This window comes from Podarcis tiliguerta (genome assembly GCF_965153285.1).
Source record: "Podarcis tiliguerta genome assembly, chromosome: 6".
NCBI lineage: Eukaryota > Metazoa > Chordata > Lepidosauria > Squamata > Lacertidae > Podarcis > Podarcis tiliguerta.
The window spans coordinates 45,836,251-45,857,084 of record NC_139539.1 but is presented as its reverse complement, the minus strand read 5'-3'; the positions used below and the strand labels follow the sequence as shown (position 1 = coordinate 45,857,084).

Here is a 20,834-nt window from a genome sequence, read left to right as displayed (position 1 = left end):
CTCTTTCTCTCCTTCCCTTTTACCCTTTATGGAAACTGGCAATCAGGGACACGAGGCAAGTGTTTAATTGTAGCAGTAAAAACCTAATAGCCAAAAATGGTTGTTGTCTCTGCTGCTGGCTACCTTTAAGGTAGAAAAGGTGAGTCCTCTGAAAGTACCGGGAAAGAGGTGTGTCTAATTTGAAACCTGATGCCTCCTTCCTGGGCTGGTGTGTGGGCAGAGGAGGAGGGAAATGTGGCTCGTTGAGCACAACAATAGCAGCTGAGACGGAAACCGACAGGTATTCCTTTTCCTAGAGGAGCTTTCAAGGTGGGGAGATTCCGGATTTGGCTCTCAATCTCCTCTTGGGGGCCCTGAGCACTGGAAGGTTCCACTCCAGACACACAGGAGATGAGCTTCCCCAGGAGAAGAGGCTTCTACAAGCAAGAAATAAACAAGACCGTCTGGGAGCTTCCTAGGAGATATACTTCTCTCAGCCCTGTGGGCTCTGGAGCTTATGGCTCTGTCTGGTGAGTGGCTTTTTTATGGATCCCAGGGCCCTTGGCAGATGGCGGCAGGGGGTGGGGTGGAAGAGGGAGAGAGACTGGGGTACAGGACACTGGAAGCCTGGATTCTTGGGAGGAGTCAGGAGGAGGTCCTTCACTCTCCTCCATTATGGAGTGAAAGCAATTTGCATTTTGGTAAAGGTGCCTTGCTTCCGGCCATAGCCTGCGTCATTCCAAGTGTCAACAGATCAGCGCTAACAAGCTAGGCATGTGGGGAAGGCTGCTTAATGTTCCATTGCTTCACTTCCTGCAAGGCCCCTTGTTGTTAATATTTCAGCTGTTTGGTGTCTTGGTTCATAAAGCACCAGCGCAAACTCGTGAGTTTCCACATCGGAGGAAGATGTTTCAGATATGGCAGGTACAGACGCATTTAGACTGCCAGCAGCTTTGCCAGTAGGGATGCATAGCCAATGACCAAGGCTGGTCCAAAGACATTTTGCTGCCTGAATGGAAACAGCAAATGGTGCCCACTTGCCCACCCAGCACCACCGTCAAGGTGCATAGCGCCCCTGAGCAGACACAGAACTGGCATGTTTTATTTCAGACCAGGAAGTAGACCAAATATAGTTGACTACTACATCAGCCTATACAGCGACTGGTTGTTCTCCAGATACTTTGGACAGCAACACACATGCTGCCCAGTGGCTAGGAATGATGGGAGTTGTGGCCCAAAAGTGCTAGAGGGAATCCAGTTATCAAAGGCTGATCTACATTGCTAGGCCACTCACCTCGAATTCTTATATGACCAAAAATATGCCACCCATTCCAAATACCAAAGAACTGAGACAGGGCCAAAGCTACCAACTAAAATGGAATAGCAGGTGAAATTATTTGACTATGTAGAATTGGCAAAGATGACAGGAAAAATTAGGAACCAGACAAACCAAAAGTTTAACAAAGAATGGGATATATACAGATTCTATTTAAAAGAACATTTTTCACATATGAAATCTCTGACATGCTTTGATTAACTTTTGCAATGTCATATGCTACAAAGATTATAGATAATTTATGATAAGTTAAATGTCATACAATATGCAGTCAACAAGGAAACGAAGGACCCATACCAAGGAAGACGGAAGTCTCAACGTATGGAATAACTTTATTTTATATGTAACATTTTCTTTGTATTTGATGTGTTTTTTGTTTTTTTGTAGTGAGCGGATGCAATATTTAAAACCGATAAAGATTAAATTGCGGGGGGGGGGGGGAGAGGGCAGAAACTGAATATTTGTTTCAGGGCAGTTAGATGACTCTAAAAGAGGATTAGACAAATTTATGGAGGATAAAGTCATCAGTGGCTACTAACCTTTATGGCTCTGTTCTCCCTCCACTGTCAGAGGCATCTTGCTGGCTACTGTGAGAACTTCATGCAGGACAAGATGAGCCACTGACTTGATGCAGTAGGCTCTTCTTACATTCTTATGTATATGCTTATGTATGTTCCTGTGTATGTATATGAATATATATAAATTACTAGTTTATGCATGCATTTTTGAGCTGCTGCCCTACACCATTTGTCATTTGAGGCAGCTGCCTCACTTTGCCTAATGGTAGGGAGCATATTAAAAACCATGCCCAACAATTAGAATGCAGGCATTTTATGATGATTTACCCCCAGAACTTCAAGCAGGACAGAACTTGCAGTCAGTAAAGAATGGTTTACAGTCAGACTCTTTCCATGTTACTTATTTGAAAGGTGGGCAGATAAGTTAGCCAGAGCATATAAAAAAATATAAAACAAATACAGTGGTACCTCACGTTACGAACTTAATTCGTTCCAGAAGTCCGTTCTTAATCCGAAACCTTTCTTAACCTAAGGTGCACTTTCACTAATGGGGCCTCCCACTGCTGCTGTGCTGCTGGTGCACAATTTCTGTTCTCATCCTGGGGCAAAGTTTGCAACCCGAGGTACTGCTTCTGGGTTAGCAGAGTTTGTAACCCGAAGTGTTTGTAACCCGAAGCGTTTGTAACCCGAGGTACCACTGTACATGTTTGGAAATATGCATCATGCAGGTTAGGGAGCCAGATTTGGTGGTGGCTTCAAGGCAAGTGTACCTCCCATACCCTTGAATGGGTCCAGAGACATAAATCCTCCATTAAGTTTTTAACCCTTGCTGGATCCAGGACCCCAAGAATCACAAGGGACTCAGACATCATGCAGGCTAACCCCCAAACTCACAACAATATTGTTGCCATCAGCAAATTGGGGAAGGGATTTTTTTTTAAAAAAAAGAGACTGAAAAGATTTTGGCACTAAAAAGAATACAAGATGTGTCTGCTGGATCAAGCCATTCCAATCCCAATGGCCCATGTAGCCTAGCATCCTGTTGTCACAGTGGCCGACCAGATGCCTGTGGCGAAACCACATGCAGGACCAAACACAAGAGCACTCTCTCAAAGCAGCTGATAGCCAAAGGCGCAATGGCTTTGACAGCAGAGGCAGAACATGTTTAAAATGTCAGAGCAGGCTGCTGAAAGGGACAGATTTCTTGGAGCTCAGCTGCTGCTACAACTTCCTAGAGCCCAAAAATGCCTGCAAAGGACAGCCATCCTTTTATCACATATACTCATCAGGTGGAATGAATTTGTGTGTGGTATTTTTGCATTTCTGCTGTGTTGGCTATAACCAAGGGTGGATTCATGGTATTTACATAACGATAGCAATTGCCACATGATAACCTAGTAATCGTGTGCTGACTTGCTCTGAGCAACGTCTGGTGCGATATTTTGCAGGCACAGGACAATTCTACAGGCTGCATACACAAAAAAAACATTGAATGTATAGACTCAGATTGCTTATAGGCGATTGTCTGTGCTGATTAAAAATTAAAAGGGAATGATATTAAAACCTTTGTAACTCAGGTTCCAAGTCTACTTAGACATGAGGATTGCTGAGTACAAAATGGATGAGTCCCAAGTAGCATTTCTACTGTGAGGGCTGAGCAATCCAAACTGAATGAAATAGCACAACTCCCAGGTTACCTTATTTTGGAGAGGGGACCCCCCCCCCGCCTCACTCTGGAGAACCTTTTGGGGGATGGATTGGCAGCAGTGGTTATGGAACTGTAGCCTCAACCAAGTGACTTTACTCTAGCACTTAGCTGCAAGATTGCGAAAAGTATGACATCAGCCTTCAGTAATGGGATAGAGCACGACTGGCTCATTGGCTGATTGAATCCTTCCTGCATTTGGGGGACAATAATTAGTTGACATAGGGACGCGGGTGGTGCTGTGGGTTAAACCACAGAGCCTTGGGCTTGCCAATCAGAAGGTCGGCAGTTCAAATCCCCATGACGGGGTGAGCTCCTGTTGCTCGGTCCCAGCTCCTGCCAACCTAGCAGTTCGAAAGCACGTCAAAGTGCAAGTAGATAAATAGGTATCGTTCCAGCGGGAAGGTAAATGGCATTTCCGTGTGCTGCTCTGGTTCGCCAGAAGCAGCTTAGTCATGCTGGCCACATGACCTGGAAGCTGTACACCAGCTCCCTCGGCGAATAAAGCAAGATGAGCGCTGCAACCCCAGAGTCGGTCACGACTGGACCTAATGGTCAGGGGTCCCTTTACCTTACTAATTAGTTGACATGGAACGTTGCTGGAATATCTCTTTTTCCCATACTCATTCACATATTGCTTTGTTTAAAAAACACTTTTCAGTCTTTTTCTTAAAATTGTATCCCAACATAGATGATGATTATGATAAATAAAGATACAGAATATCAATAAAAACATTAGAAGCAGAGCAGAGGATACAAATACTTCAATAAAAATGCACATACAGTGTGCACATGAACTTTCAGAGACAAAGATGTGTTACTTTCTTATATTAAAAACAGAAAAAGTGTCCCATGGCATCTTACAGAGCAGCAGATTTATTGTGGCATAAGCTTTTGAGATGCATGAAATGTTATCCTCAGCTGACAGATACAGGCACACAATCCTAAACCCACTTTATAGCGATTAGGAAGAAAATTGATGTGGTTTGCATAATAATGCAAATCTACTTAAAATCCACACTTCTTGCAGCAATACTCAAAGCTGAAATGCAGCTGTTCTTCAAAATTCACACTTTTTAGAGTGCGGTCCTCTAACCAAAGAAAGTGTACAAAAATGCATGTATTAGTGCAAATAACCTAAAATATGTACTAGAGAAAATTGTTTGCATAAATGTGCATGATAGTGGTAACGGCTTACAAAAATGTGTTTATTATGAGAAATGCCCACTAAATTGCTGGTGAATTTTTGTGAGGACAAAATTTCAGACTAATGCCGAACTGAAGAAATGAACTAAACTTAAGTCTGGGAAAATGAGAAACCAGTGCTGATGGATTTGCCCATCCATACTTTCAATTAAACATGCGGAAGCTCTCATTGCACTCCAACTTCATATCCTTCTGGATTTCTCCTGCCTTATTTGCCATAGCTCAGCAATAGATAAGAAGACAGGGGAGAAAGTGGCAATCAAGAAGCTCTGCCGCCCGTTCCAGTCTGAGATCTTTGCCAAGCGAGCATATCGTGAACTGACCCTGCTGAAGCACATGCAGCATGAGAATGTGAGTAACTCTTTCCCTTTGTTCGCTTACACACAGTTGTCTATGTCTTTCATGCACAGCCCTGGATGGAAGATGGAATTGAATATCGGAATCTATCTCCACCCAAGTTTTGATAGTCAAAACAAAATCTGACCAAGTATGCATTGTCAGAATTTGCATGCCCACCAGATTTTAGCCACATTCACACCATGCATGTAAAGCAGTATCATGCTGCTTTGAACAGTCATGGATTCCCCAAAAGAATTCTGGGAGCTGTAGTTTCTCAAGTGTGCTGAGAGTTGTTAGGAGTCCCCTCTTCCCCAACCAGAGCTACAGTTCTCAAGAGTGGTTTAACCATCAGTCCCTCTTCACAGGGAACTCTGGACAGCCACAAGTTCTTCATCCCTGTATTAAACTTTGCTGCTGTACTAACCACGTTACTAGTTGGCAAAATCTTCATGCAGAGACTCATAAACTGATATGCCCTAGTCCTTATAGACAATGTAGAGGATGATGGTAAAAGAGAAAGAGCTGATGATAGGTGACATCTAATAAATCTCCACCCCTGAGCCCCTTTTCCCCTGCTTCTCTTCCACATGTCTGATGCACTTAGTTCAAGTGGACAAAAAAGAGAAGCATGCCCTGTGCCAGTTAAATGCACTCTTCTTCAGATCTGCTTAGGATCTCTAGTACAGTCGTACCTTGGTTGACGAACACCTTAGCAGTCGAACGTTTTGGCTCCTGAACGCCACAAACCCGGAAGTGAGTGTTCCGAATGTTCTTTTGGAAGCTGAACGTCCGGCGGGGCTTCCACAGCTTCTGATTGGCTGCAGGAAGTCGATGTTTTGGAAGTGGAATGGACTTCCGGAACGGATTCCATTCGGCTTCCAAGGAAGACTGTATACCAAATGAAGAAGACAGGGAAATTGCAATATTCCACTTCTGGACTGAATACAATGCAGAGATGAAAATCCGCTTTCCTTCAGAATTCACACTCTGGTTGGGGCGGGGTACAAGTTCATAATTCTGTTTGCCAAAATGGTAAACATTGGCAATCAGCTATGCTGGTGATATTCTAATAGTGTGAGTAACTCCTGTTTTCTCAGCTTCAGGAAAGTTTTGGCTGTTGGGCATGTTCCAATCTCTTTTGCAAGTTTTGCAGTATTAGTATTCTAGCATCTGAAAACACACATTCTTTACTATTCCTGGTGTTAATCCCTCGATTTGGGACTTGCATGAATACTGTACAGCATATAGTATAAAATCTGGGTTTCTACCCAATGCATGAACTGCTATTGAACCATGGCTTTGCTTCTGGTGGGGCACAGAACTCCTCTTCTACAGTGTGTCCTTAATAACATTAAATTCCATGTCCCCTTTTACTGCAGGTCATTGGGTTACTTGATGTCTTCACTTCAGCTATGACCTTTGACGGATTCCAAGACTTGTAAGTTTGTACTTCCTTCCATAAAATGCTGCAAAGTTCTACTGTAGGATTTGCTTCTGGTACAGTGTGTTAATCTGTTGCCTGGTACTACAAAAATCAGCTGAATTCATCCTGATTCCATTCCTCCTGAAGTCAGTGACTGAATCTAAACCATTGCTTGTGTATACTCTGAAAAGAAGCCAATGTGTACTAATTTCCATAGTTTATATACAAGTTGCAGAATTCAGCTTTTTCTGGGTGCAGAATATTATTTCTTCATTGCTGTTTTTATTTTATTTAAAAGCATATATAAACCACTTAATGTTTTAAAAATATTAAAGTAGTATTAAAAATAGAATGTGTGGCACTCCTGTCTTTCTCACTGTGATCAATGTTGCCATTTCTGATCCTGAAATAGAGGATAGTTCTCAGAAATGCAATGTCTTAGTATGTCAGTGACAGTCTTTCTTTGAGATTCAGGGAATTGTTTTACTGTCTTATAGCTACCTGGTGATGCCATACATGCGGACAGATTTACAAAAGATAATGGGACATCAGTTCAGTGAAGAGAAGATTCAGTATCTAATCTACCAGGTGTTGAAAGGGTTGAAGGTAAGGGTTTGGAAAAAAACATCAGAGTAGGAATTTGATCCTGCTGAATTTTCCTTCATGTCTCTCTTCTGGCCTAACAAGTAGATTCTGATACTGGGCAATAGTTTGCAAGTTCCTACATTTATAAAATGAACGCTTCCACAAGTCTGCTCTTTTCAAGAGTTCATAACCTTTCAGTCTCCCCATGTTCTGGCTGATAACTTAGCAAGTGGAATAAGGTACACGGGTTATTGTTTTTTAGGACACAGAGGTTGGTAGTATGTGTGATTATAAGAGGCTTAGTGGAAGTCTAGTATATAGCAGCTTAGCTCACCATTTCAGTTTGGTAGAAACTATGCAGACTGCTTTGATTTTTCTCAGAGCCACTGGGGGCAACTTAATTCCCATCCAAATTGTAAGTCAGCGATGGAAAACTTGTGGCCCTCTAAATGTTGCTGGACTACAACCCCCATCATTCCAGTCTCTGACCATTGCTCATGCTGGTTAAGGCTGATGTCCAAATAACCTATGTAGACTGACTAGTTGGCCATCACTGTTATAACAGTACAGCAAGGGACATTTTCCATTACACAAGATCCTGATAGATGATTGATTGTTGGGGGTTGAGTGGGAAAATACTTGTTCACAAATGACCAAACAGATGTTTGTGTGTTTTCTCTTTTTTAATTGCAGTATATTCATTCCGCTGGAATCATTCACAGGGTATGTGTCCCTTAACTTTCTTTAAAGCTGTTTCTCTTACAGCTTACAGTGCATTCTCCTGCACGTGATACCTTGTCTGCCCTCAACCTTTTCAACTTCTCTTTTGATGTATGTTCTTGCTCAAAACACCAGCAAGTCCCTATTCATATGCCAAAGACTACCAAATGATACCTAATGATATCTGCCTGCCTCTACCAGGAACATTATCCTCTGTCCCTAGAAGCCTCTTAGCTATGTGGCAAAGACAGTTACTGGTTCTGCCCCATTAGTGCGTGGCAATAAACCCAGAGCCAATACCATCATCCAGCCTGGCCACATTTGAGCTGCCACTATTCTGCCTTAGGGTGACCTAAGGGATCGCTTCACTCCAACTGCAACTGCACTCCTCACATGGGGCACTACTAAATGTACCACATGCCCCAGAGCTGAGCTTTGCTTGTACTAGAAATTGGGCTTTTAGTGTTGCAGCTCCAGCTGACTGGAATCAGTTGCCAGCCCAGATTAGACAGGCACTTCGCTTTGTTACATTTAGGCACCAGCTGAGGTCACTGTTGTTTCGGGAGGCTTTCCCTGAGGTGTGACCCAGTCATTTATGGAATATTAATTGCACATCTGTCGCAATGATTTCATTGTTTTGCTTTGATGGCTTCAGGCTGTGAAGTGCTCAGCACATTTGCAAAATAAATAAAAGAGATGGCCAGGTTCCTCCACCTTTATAAGAGTTGTGGGGAAGAGGAAACCTCAGCAGGCATGGCTTGTTGTTTAAGCTCCTCCCACAGTGCCGCCTGAAGCAGGTTGCTCGCTTCGCCCTGCCGTGTTGCAGGGTGGCATTTTCCTGCCACTTAGCTGCACTTTCTTCAGCTCTTACCTCACATACTCCAAGGGCAAGTCCTGGACGCAGAGCTGTGAGGGCCTCTAGTTCCTCCCTTGAAAAATATTTCAGAAACTGCCTGAGGAAAATGCATTGCACATCACTTGAAAATGCATCACTATGCAGAGCCTCTTCCACACCCTGACGCCAGCTTTCAACACAGAACGTTTTTTGAAGGGAACATCTCAAAATGTAGGGAAAAAGCAGGCCTAAATTAGAGGGAGGGAGAGCATTCTGTCACATTAAACAAGGATAGATACCTGTCTAGTTTTAAGTGTAGAACAGAATCTTTTACCTCTCCAAAACCACAAAAGTACCTATGTGTCCCACATCTGGGGAGCATTTACTGAGAACATTAATAAGAGAGTGTAGGGACAGGTTTTTCATCCTTGAAAAAAAGCAAGACAGATACTTTTTGTTATTAAATTCTATACAGTGGTACCTCGGGTTACAGATGCTTCAGGTTACAGACGCTTCAGGTTACAGACTCTGCTAACCCAGAAATAGTGTCTCAGGTTAAGAACTTTGCTTCAGGATGAGAACAGAAATGGTGCTCCAGTGGCGTGGCGGCAGCAGGAGGCCCCATTAGCTAAAGTGGTGTCTCAAGTTAAGAACAGTTTCAGGTTAAGAACAGACCTCCAAAACGAATTAAGTTCTTAACCCGAGGTACCACTGCGTGTATTTTCAAGGGTTAAACAGTTTTTTACAGCACAATCCTTTCCATGTCTACTCAGAGCAGAGTGGGACTAACTTCTAGGTCAGTGCATACAGGCTTGCAGCCTTATAGAACAAACCTATACTCACATTTGGCCAGAGACCAGATATATGCTTCCCCCATACGGTGGAACAGCTGCTCTATCCAAAGGGTGCTCAGCATGGGAAGGGAGTGGGAAAAGACACAGCACAGAAAATATGAAAAGGGATGTAAAGTGATTTACAGGTTTCCATAGAACATGAGAAATGGAACAACAAACTTCCTTTTAAATCTGTGTCAGCTCATATGTAAGAAAATTCTATAAAGCGAGCATTATGCTGCTACCTGACCTCTGTAAGGTTAAATAGGATCGACTCTTCCATCTCAAATGTGGCTAAAAGAGGACTTATTTCTTATCAGGTGGTCCTGTTCAGAGATCTACCTTTTTTGGACATAAGCCTTCAATAGAGCTAGAGTGATAACACAACAATCACTAGACCCACAAATTAGCCTCATTAAATATTTTTGATGATTCAATGAAAAAAAATTTTGCCCAAAGACTGATACTCTTACTATCAACAGCAGCTACATTAACATGAACAAAATAATTGGGAAAAGTCCCATTTGAATTTATTGGAAGTTTGTTACCAAGAAATCTGGTCAACTGCTTTGATGGAAAAATTAACGCGTAAAACGAAAACATTAAGAAAAGCAAAAGAGTCAAGAGAAATATGGTATAGTTTTATTGAATTCGCTTCTAGCAAAAAAAACAACCCCTAATTTATTTCACCTTGAACTCATGGTAAATTATGGATAACTGACCTTGGCGGATGGTATTTTCTTCTTTCAGTCTGATTCTCTTCTTCTTTAGCTTTCCCTTCTTTGCTGTTGTTGTCCTGATGATAACTTTACACTCTGCTCTTGACCTTGCATTAATTGTATGGTAACTTATCTGCAATCTGTTATTGCTCCATTACATTTGTTAGCCCATAAAACATACATACACTTTTAAAAAAGAACCTCAGGAGGAAACTGGAAACACAAGAAGTATAGCTGCTGTGTTCACATTCAGCTGCAAAATGTCAGATCTCTTTTTTCATACACACAATGAGAGATGGGTTGGGGCAGTTGGGTCTATTTATCTTTTCACAACCTGACCTTTCCCATGTTATTCTTGGTTTTGTCGCTTATCTGAAAAAGCTGTTACTATTGTAAACGGAAACATTCTATCTTGATTTTTGAAAGTGCCTAATTCGTTGATTTTTATTTAAAGACAAGGGATGCCACCAACATGCCTGGAAACTCTGCCTGAGCCCCAAAATCAAGAGTCTTGCCAATGGGGACATCCATAGGTGGCATGGATTGGGGGGAGGTGTTTGCAAATCTGCGTGTGCCAAGCTGGGTGGGTTTGTGGGTGTCTGTCACATTGACTTGCAAGCTTATTTCCTGGCCTTTCTGTGTTTTGCAGGATCTGAAGCCTGGTAATTTGGCAGTCAATGAAGACTGTGAACTAAAGGTAGGAATACTTTTCAAAAGTAAGAGGCATGTAGCATGTAAAATTGGTTTGATGGCGCTTTTTCTGAATCAGCAACCATGTCAAATGTGTGGTTAGTTGGAAGTACATCTGACTGATTTCAGTGGAACGTACCCCAAAGATTACATAAAATTGCAGATTAGAGACCCAGTTTTGAATATTTGTTTATGTGTGCTGCTGAATTTGAAGCCAGAGGTTCAGAGTGCAAATCCAGGGAAATTCTGATGTAGTTTCATTTATATTCAATCTTTATTGGTTTTATAATCAACATAGATATACAAAGAAAACTTAGAAAAAGAAAAAGAAAGAAAAACACAATACATCACTTACAAATAAAATAATAAAGAAGAAAATAGTACAGTACATCGTGAATACACAAAAATATTTGAGCCCCCAGTTTTAGAGTTGCACAATGGCATCTAAAATTATTCTCCATCATCGGTACTCACTGACAGGTGGCTTTGGGATGGTAACAGGGACTGACCATGGTCCATGCCCCGGATTCATATCAGCTAGGTTTAAAAACCATTTGGAATATAGATACTGACTCAACAAGATTCTTGAGAAATGTATTTGATCTGGTTTTATGCTGCCAGCTTAAAAAAGAAATCCTGTTAGTTCTTATGTGTGATGGAGAAGATTTTTGTTATCAATAGGAATAGATTGCTTGTAGTGCAGACTTTGTGTCCAAGTGATATTGCAGAGTGTTCTGGTGATGCAGAATAGTCCTAGAAAAGGAGAAGTCTTCCCTTTCCTGAAGGGTGGCAAGTCTGTTCTGTGGTTCCTTCATTATATCTCACCATTTGTGTGTGTGTGTGCTGTAGATATTGGACTTTGGCTTGGCAAGGCATACAGACTCTGAGATGACAGGCTATGTTGTGACCCGCTGGTACAGAGCCCCAGAAGTGATCCTGAACTGGATGCATTACAATCAGACTGGTGGGTGAAATAATTTCCTTCTTTGGCTGCTGGGGGAACTTTTCTCATTAGAATGTGGGTATCCTTAGACGGCTTTTCATACTCTTAAGATTTCAGAAATAATAATGCCACCTGATAAACAAGTACAATATATTTCCCTTATACCTCCTCTCAGTGCTTTTTTCCCTAAAAAAATGTTTAGGGGGTCCTCTCATTTTGACTCAAGAAAATCACCATTTTATAGTTCAAATCAGGAAAAATAAATACAGGAAATGGACAAAAGGCCACCATCAGGGGTAGCAATGGAACTAATGATTTACCATGCTAGAAAATAAACTATTTTTAAATTTTTTTAAGTTTCTTCTTCCGTTATATTCACAAAGCACTGCCTCCTCTGGTTCAAAGATGCATCTGTTTAAAATGTGTACAAACCAGATAGCACAACCCTGTATTACCTTGTGAACCGCTCTGAGACCTGCGGGCATAGGGCAGTATACAAATTTAATAAATAAAATAATAAATAATACTGTACATGTTTACTTAGAAGTCAGCCCCACTCTGTCCAATGGTGCACATTCCTGAATAAATGTGCATAGGATTGCAGCTTGAACTGATTTTCTCCCCTTATATAGCCCATGAGCTAGTGTTCAGGACCTGGAAGAGGGCAGAACAAGAGCGGAACAAGCCATAAAAAGGCCGTAATGGGGAGAGGCAGGTTCATTCGCGCTCCCCATGGGCACGCAGAGGTCAGGAATGCAACCCGTGCACAACTCAGGGGTTGACTGTGTGCCGCTATGCACTGTATTCTCAGAGAAGCTAAGCAAGAGTGAGTAGCTTCTTAGCCTGAGTTATGGCACGTAAGTGCAGGTGTTTCTGATGCAGCTGCTTCCGCTGCTATCCCTATTAGAAAAAGCTTGTGTTGCATTAATGTGCGCTACTCATTGTCTGCAATCGTCCCTGCACACACTCCACTATTTCCTTCAAGAGAAAGGAAGTGAAAATATTCAGTAAGACCCCAGAGGAGGAATAGGACATACAAAACATTGTTGCGGGGAATTATTTATTTATTTTAAACCCTTGTTTAAAATAAGGGTTTTATGAGCCATTCAATCTCCCTCCTCCTGTGTTTCTTCTCCTCAACAGTGGACATCTGGTCTGTTGGCTGTATCATGGCAGAAATGTTGACTGGGAAAACTCTGTTTAAGGGTAAAGACTGTATCCTTCTCTAACTATGACCTGTAGGGGTGGGTTAAATGTGTTCGTTGAGGGTGTGATGGAGGCTGGTACTCTCGGTGTATGGACTAAAAATATAAATAATGGGAAATAGGAATCCTTGCGGCAGGAGGTAGAGGCAACTCCCCATTGACGTGAAATCTATTTGAGCACAACCATGCACACACACAGTGCCGGGACCCTCAAAGTGGGACCCGGAAATGGGGAGCAGCCTGGAGAGTTCTGTTGGCCTGCAAGGAGATCCGTTGCAGAGCCTGAAAAGGACATCCTCCTTGGCCTCCAGGGAAGGTCTCATGAGCCAGAGGCATCGAGGGGCTTTGCTGAGGCTGCTCAGTCTTCCCACCTAACAGTTGACATGCAGGGTAGCACAGCCACCACTGCTGCTTCCCCGCACCTGAGCAGCCTCAACAAAGCCCTGCTCCCCTCCGGCTCATGAGGTGACCCTCCCCAGAGCGCGAACAGAATGTCCTCTTCAGGCTCTGGGGAGGGTCTCCGCACAATCCGGAGGCTTGGTGGGGCTGCTCAGCTGATACGCAGGAAAGCTTCCCCGCATGTCAGCTGAACATGCCCCACTGCCCCTCCAGCTCCTCTGAATCCCACCGCTGGAGGAAGCTGATTATGTGGGGATGGGAGACAGAGACTTCTCGGTGGTGGCACTACATTAGTGGAATTTCCTCCCTTAGGAAGGCAAGAAGCACAATCCTATTCATGTCTACTCATTTCTGAGTAGTCTCATTGAGTTCAGTTGGGCTTACAATGTGTATAGCATTGTAACCAAAGTTGTATGCTATTACTATTATTGTTGGTGTCACTGTAAGCACCCCAAAGTAGCCATTGGACAAAAGATAATATAAAAATGCACAATAATGCGGGGGGGTTGGGGGTGGAATTGGGTATTTCAGATATAAGTTGAGGCTCTGAAACTCAACATATTACCCAAAGGTTGTAGAATGTAGCCACCGTTATCACTATGAATCAGTAAACGGGAAAGTCTCACCATCTCTTAGTCTAGCAAGGATAAAATCAGGGTGGTGGAGGCGAACCTCTATGGAGAAAGAACAAAATAGAAACGCATTAATAAATAGATATATAAATGTAACTTGTGCAGGTGCTTTGACACTTATGTTCCAAAGTTTGAGCCTTTGTTTTAATAAGCCTTAACTTAGCCTGCCAGATTTAGATCAGCTGACTCAGATCTTGAAAGTGACAGGAAGCCCCGGAGAAGAATTTGTGCAAAAGCTGGAAGACAAAGCGGTAAGAAAATTGCATCAGATGCTTCACTCACTTTTGTGCTTGGCCTCGCCCACTATTGGCATACGGTCCTCAGAATGTGGGGCTTGCTCTGTTCGCCCCCATGTGGACTGGGTTTTGTGCTCTCAGAGTTGCAAAGGAACTTACAGGAGACATATGCAAAGACGAAAATGCTGTATTGGAAGATCTCTACACCTGTTTATGATGCAGTGAAACAAAGATTGGCAACCAGAACTCCTTGGGCTAATCATTTGCTGTGTGACTTAGAACACATTGTATTTCTGTACTTAAGTTTACCTAACAGTACAGCCCTTTGCATCTTTCTTCAGAGTCTCACTACGTACAGTGTGGCTTACTCCCTCGTAAGCATGTTTAGAACTGCACCAAGTTACTTGTTTGAAGAAGGGAAAGATAAACAGGCAATTATTGCATAAAGGGAGCTGCTGGAATTAAGAGCAAAATAGAGGAGGCATTAATAACTGGTAGAATTATTACTGTGTCCTGTTTACAGATATGTTGGCCATTGTAATCTACTGCTCAAGTTAAAAGCTGACTGCATGTGTGAGTCTTTGGTTCCCCAACAATATATAAACTATTTAATACTGCTCCTTACACTTTCCGCTTGTGGGGCATTTGTATGCCTGTCTGAAAGTCTTGTTTCTTTCAGGCAAAAAGCTACATCCAGTCGCTTCCCAAGATCCCTAAAATGGATTTATCTCTGCTTTTCCCCAAAGCTAATCCTTTGGGTAAGTAGACACATTTTCCCTGACTCCACAGAACCTGCATTTAATACTTCACTTTTAGTAAGGCTGGCCGAGCAAACGTTTTTTCACAATAGAGGCAATGCAACTCTGCAGTGTCTTCCAGAGAGCTGGAGTAATCATTATTTTCTGTAGTGTTTTGATGATGATGACAAATGAAGGGGGGGGAAATCCCTTAAAATAGGGTGGTGGGATGCCAAGGACGACAGGGCTCTGGCAATTTCAAAAGTTGTGTTGGATGCGGAAGTTCAGCAGCCTGACCATGTCATGCCAGCTACACCTTAAAGATGCAAGTTAGCGATTGTTCCAAATTGCTCTGTGCGGCAAAGGCATCTTATTGTATTCCTGTCATGATTTGGGGGGCAGGATTCTACTAACAGGCCCTGCCAGAAAAAGGACTTTCACTAGTGCTGCAAGGCTTCCCTCGCCTACTCGCTGCCATTGACTATGGAGTGGCATCATGAGAACCCCTGAACCAGAGGCGGAGCTAGCTGCTCTGGCATGCACATCTTGTGCACCCGGGGGCGGGGCTAGCTGCCTGCGGGGGCGGGGCAAGCGTCCAAGGGGTGTGCAACAAGCAGAGAATGTCCCAGGGGGCAGCGTGGTGATGTCACTCCCCCTCAGGGATGACACCGGGGGCGGACCGCACCCACCACACACCCCTTCCTCCGCCACTGCCTGGAACAGCACCTGGGGGAGAAGAGGGCAGGTCGTTCCATCAGGCAACCAGAAATGCTTGCATTAACAGAGCAGTCTGCTTAGCACCACGTTGAATTCCTCCCATAATATCAAGACAAGGAAATATTTGTGTATGTAGCTGTGAACTGAAGCTTTTGAACTCTGGAAGAGATGTGTGCGAATCGTCCTTGTTGAATTCCCTCCACTCCTTCTATGTAGGTTGCAGATGAAGAAGAAGCTCTGAGCTTCCAAAACGGGCCGAGAAGTAAAACTGAGAAGGAAACCGTCTTGACAGATTGGTTAACATCTGGGTTTCCTGTTTTCCAAGCCTAGTGTAGTTTAGCTGTCTTTTTCTGCGTGCAGTTTACCTCTTTTCTGCACAATTTGAGATGAGTGAGGCTGAAAGGGAATTTACAATGTGAAATAACTCCTTGCTGTTACATTTTGATTATTTACCTTAACTCTCCCCACTGGTTATGTCTCCCCACCCCATTATGCAACACTCCCCAGATATGTGATCACACAGAGAAACATCACACATGATCCAGTGGATCACAGATATAGTCAGCAGAAGAGATGGGGGAGAAATTTATTCTTTTTGCGTTTAGAGGCAAACCTACTTAATCCTCACTTTCCAAAACAATACACTAACTGAAACACAGCAATTTGTCAATATTCACACTTCTCCAAATTTTGAGTGACCATGGACCAGTCACTGCCTCTCACAGCGTTGGAGATAAATAAATCATCCCACTTCACCTAAATTAAATATGGAGTAAAATGCAAGCATGATTTTTTTGAGGGGTGGGGGTTGTTTGAGCCAAACTACTTGGTGATGCTGTAAATCTCAATGGTCGGGAGGCGGGACTGATGTGGTTTCATCACTGAAACTAAGTATGTCTGGGACTGTGCAATACTTTGAAGAAGAGAAGACTGAGAGCAGATATGATAGGCAAGTTGTCATATCTGAAGGGCTGTCACGTAGATGTGGAAGCAAGCTTGTTTCTTCTACTCTGGGGTAGGACCTGAACCAAGGGGTTCAAATTACAAGAAATGAGATTCTGAATGTTAAGAGTTGTACAACAGTGGAACAGAAAGTGGTGGAATTCCCTTCATTGGAAGCTTTTAAACAGAGGTTGGGTGGCCCTCAGCCAGGGATTCTTTAGCTGTGACACCTGGGGTCCTTTCCTACTCTACAATTCTGTGAGTCTATGGATGGGCTACCTCTTTTGGAATATGCGTTTTCTCTCCTTTCAGTGATGTATGTGACCACCATCTTCTGTGCTACTTCAGTGGGGGGTGAGATTCAATATAATAATGAAAACCATTTTTGGCTCTGTCTGATGAGCTGATGCAATCAGTCATGGGAAAGTGCCTCAGAGGCCAAGCATCCCTTTTGGTTTTCGGCACATTACTCTCTCGGGCTCATCCTAGTCTTAAGCATTATTGCCCTAATTTACCTAGCCCCGCTTCCCTCCTTTCTTGCAGCAGTGGACTTGCTTGACAAAATGTTGCAGCTGGATGTGGCAAAGCGTCTGACGGCCACCCAAGCTCTGGCTCATGCTTACTTTGACCCATACAGAGACATCGAGGAAGAGACAGAGGCACAGCACTCCTATGATGACTCCACAGAGAGCGAAAAGCTTTCAATCAATGAATGGAGAAGTAAGTTCAGCTCGATAGCTTTGCAACCATGAGTGCAAGAAGTCTCTTGGGGAAAGGTAGGCACCTTCTCCACCCTCACATGCTATTTGGAGACATCCGGCTGCCATGGAAGTCCAGTAAGCCAGACTCTCCCTCATTTATTTCACTTCCGCCTTTTTCAACCGGCCTCTGACTCCTTAAACAAGAGGAACCTCAGAAGTTTCTGCTTAGCTTCAGACCCAGGCAACAATGGCAGCCAGCTGCATCTCCTCATCACTGTGAGGCAGAATTAATCTCATCCACCCTTTTGTCCTTCTAGGCCTAAGGTTGTAGTATGAGGAATCAGCTTGGCATGAGGGAGGAGAGTGATCCTTTGGCTGTTGTGTCCAAAGGACGCAGTCAAAATCCAAGTTCCAAATTAGAAAAGGAAGACAGAAAGAAAAGGCAAGTAGCAGGAAATAAACAGCCTAGCCAGACTGTTAAGTTGTGGGTGAACATATCAGACGACACAGCGATTCTTCAAACAGCTCTTGTTTATTTACAGGCCAGAACAGAACACAACTGAACTGAACTGAAGGGTTCAGCCAGCCTGCTTATATAGAGCTCCACTAGAATGCAACAGTAACCATTTTCTGTAACTATCCAATCACTGAATGTCACTTTCAATCCTTTATTTGCATATGTGGACCTGAGTGAAAACTATCTACAGTATCCCCCTGCTGGCCCAGGGTGAGAACTTCAGTACATAACACAAACCAAAGAATATAAAAAAGGGATTACATGCCATAAACAGAATGGGTCTCTCATATACATCAGACAATAGTTTTCTACAGCATCCTATTGAACTTTAAAATTATTTGAGCCAGGGCATGGGAAGCTGGATATGCCTGTTTGGCATCTTGTGGCATAGTGTGTTCAGCATGTAGGTCAGAAAACCAGAAAAATGTCCAACAGGATTGCAGCCTTAATGAATTTACTATGCCAAACATGCCTGACTCCATTCACCTATGCTTTTATGCCTTTTATCATCTTTGCAGCTCTTTTCATAACACTCAAATGATTTTTTTTCCTGTTCTAAAGCAGAATTTTGAAATGCATCATTCCACATGTTCTCAGGCCTCAAGATTTATGAAAATGCCCCATTATAGAGTCTTGTATATATCCGAGTTCCTTTTATAGTCACCTTTCCCTGAGAATCACAGAGTTTTATGTTGTCAAGTAATGCACTAAGTAACCATTAAAACGTTCGGTGTACATAGATTGATCACAAATGCAAACATGTCTTTTGCTTCTCTTTCAAGGGCATATTTACAACGATATACTGTCATTCAGTCCAATCGCACGGAAGGACTCCAAGAGGAGAAGCGGTATGACATTGTAAGCTCTGTCCTATCTGATGCTGAGACACCTTTCCTATGAGAAAATGTACATCAATATTTTGACCCCAATAAAGAACAAATGTTAATCGGCATGGAAAAGCCTGTGTACGTAGAACACAAGGACAATGAGTGTATAAGGGGAGTTCCAGCTTAGCCGGAAGGCCAAAACTGCACCAGGAACATCTTTCAGTGCCAAAAATTAATATGCTTCTCATTAAAGCTCTTTGTGATAAATGGTGAGTTGCACATTTCTCTCTTTTCTTATGCTTTCTGTAACTGGTTCTTCACTTGATTAAAAAGGCACCTGTGCATTCCATTATTCTTTTTCATTACACCTTCTGGAGTCTTTCTCAACTCCCCGTTGGAAACTCTGCAGCTTCCAGCAAAACTGACAAGGGGTGGTATTCAGTTCTAGTCCGGCTCAGAATAGACCACTGAAGTTAATGGACACAGATAACTCAGGTTCATTGATTTCAATGGGTCTACTCTGAGTATGACTTAGTAGAAACCAACCCAATGTTTCTAGAAATAAAATAAGGTTTATGTAAGATAGTGACAATTTTTTTCTACTTCTTTGAGGGCGCCACAAGGAATACGGGTGAAATATTTTGGAGCTGGAAGTGATTTCTGATTTAGGACACCTCAATTCTCACTTGCCTGATATGAGGCCACATTATTAAACGCAATGTGTCAACTTTTTAAAGTGCTAACAGAACATAGAAATAATGTTCTGAGTGTTAACTACATTATGACCATTCTGAACTAGGGGAGGGCTTAGGTCAGTGGCAGAGCATCTCTTTTGTATGCAGAAAGTCCCAGGTTTAATACTTGACATCTCGAGCATCTAGCAATTAGTATCCCAGCCTTTCCACTGCATTTCCGTTTCCTTCTCCTTCTGGGGGTGGGGTGGATTTATCGTGCAAGAGCCCAAATTCACTTCAGTTGTGCAATTATATGGCATGTGGCGAAATCCCACCTGCAGAAAAGCAAGTCTGGAAGTGCCCTGAGTCTCTCAGATTTTTCCATGCACATTGGATTCCGATCGCTGCCCATACATGGGAACTAAGAGAGGTGCAAACTCTAGGGAAAATTTCCCTTCTTTGCCAGACAGAACAAAAACATAGGGTATTCAGGAAAGAAAAACAAACCAGTATTGGTTTGCTTTGGGAGTCATGGACAAAGGTAACCTGTGGCAGAGAATTCTGGAGAATTCAACCTGTGGGGAATTCTGGGGGAAAGGGCATTATGGAAACCCAGAAAAAATGGGGGATTGTAATCTCTTTCATTCCAGACCCATCATAACCAGTACACAATATTTTGTCAGAACTTAGCTACTTCCCTCTTCCCTTGACTAACTTTATGCAATGTGAGAAACTGAGCTTTAACAGATACTTTTAAAGGGGTGGATGGAAATGACCACAGCCAGCTACCATAACAGATCATCAGTGACTTCCAAAACAGAACAGGCTTGCCTCACAATTCCTCTACCCTGAGAATGGCCCCCTGACACACAGGCATTGAACTGCAACCAATCACTAAGGATGGCTTCCCAGCTCCTCTACCTCCGGAATGGCCCCTGGACATAAGGATTGAATTGCAACAACATTCAAGTTCCTGCACTGGCTAAGTGACCCTTAGAATACCACACAATAAAACAAAATAAAATGTGCTAGCAGCTTTCTGTGCCAGGATGGGCTTTGGTCAGCAGTGAAATATTAGGAATGGCCACACTGTGTTGGTGCTACAAACACACACTGGCAGCAGAGCACCAGTCAGATTGAGCACTTACTGTACAAATTCCATTCTTATCTACTGTTCAGAAGACCCCATCATAAGGAATGGAAATATGCGACTTTCCGAAAGCCAAATTGATGTGGCAATAAAAGGAGGCATCTCATTTGCAAGCAGGAGTGTTTGTTTTGAAAATGTCATCTGTTTCCTGTCAGTATCTGATTGAGTCATTTTATCTGCTTATTCCACATAGCTTTTGCTTGCAATGCCACCATTGCTTTTAGCGCTCCAAAAATCATTTTGATGTGCATTTCCCTCTTCCATTG

General features: G+C 42.9%; 1 protein-coding gene across 1 annotated transcript; it reads left to right on the top strand.

The window, feature by feature from the left end:
• Positions 1–76: 76 nt before the first annotated feature.
• Positions 77–19,011, top strand: MAPK13 (mitogen-activated protein kinase 13). Its single transcript, XM_083445868.1, has 12 exons — positions 77–509; positions 4,966–5,095; positions 6,463–6,521; positions 7,004–7,112; positions 7,785–7,814; positions 10,848–10,895; positions 11,738–11,852; positions 12,975–13,046; positions 14,239–14,318; positions 14,983–15,061; positions 17,243–17,419; positions 18,700–19,011. The coding sequence occupies exons 1-12, from the start codon at positions 391–393 to the stop codon at positions 18,777–18,779; spliced, it is 1,098 nt and encodes a 365-aa protein (XP_083301994.1). The 5' UTR covers positions 77–390; the 3' UTR covers positions 18,780–19,011.
• Positions 19,012–20,834: the final 1,823 nt, after the last annotated feature.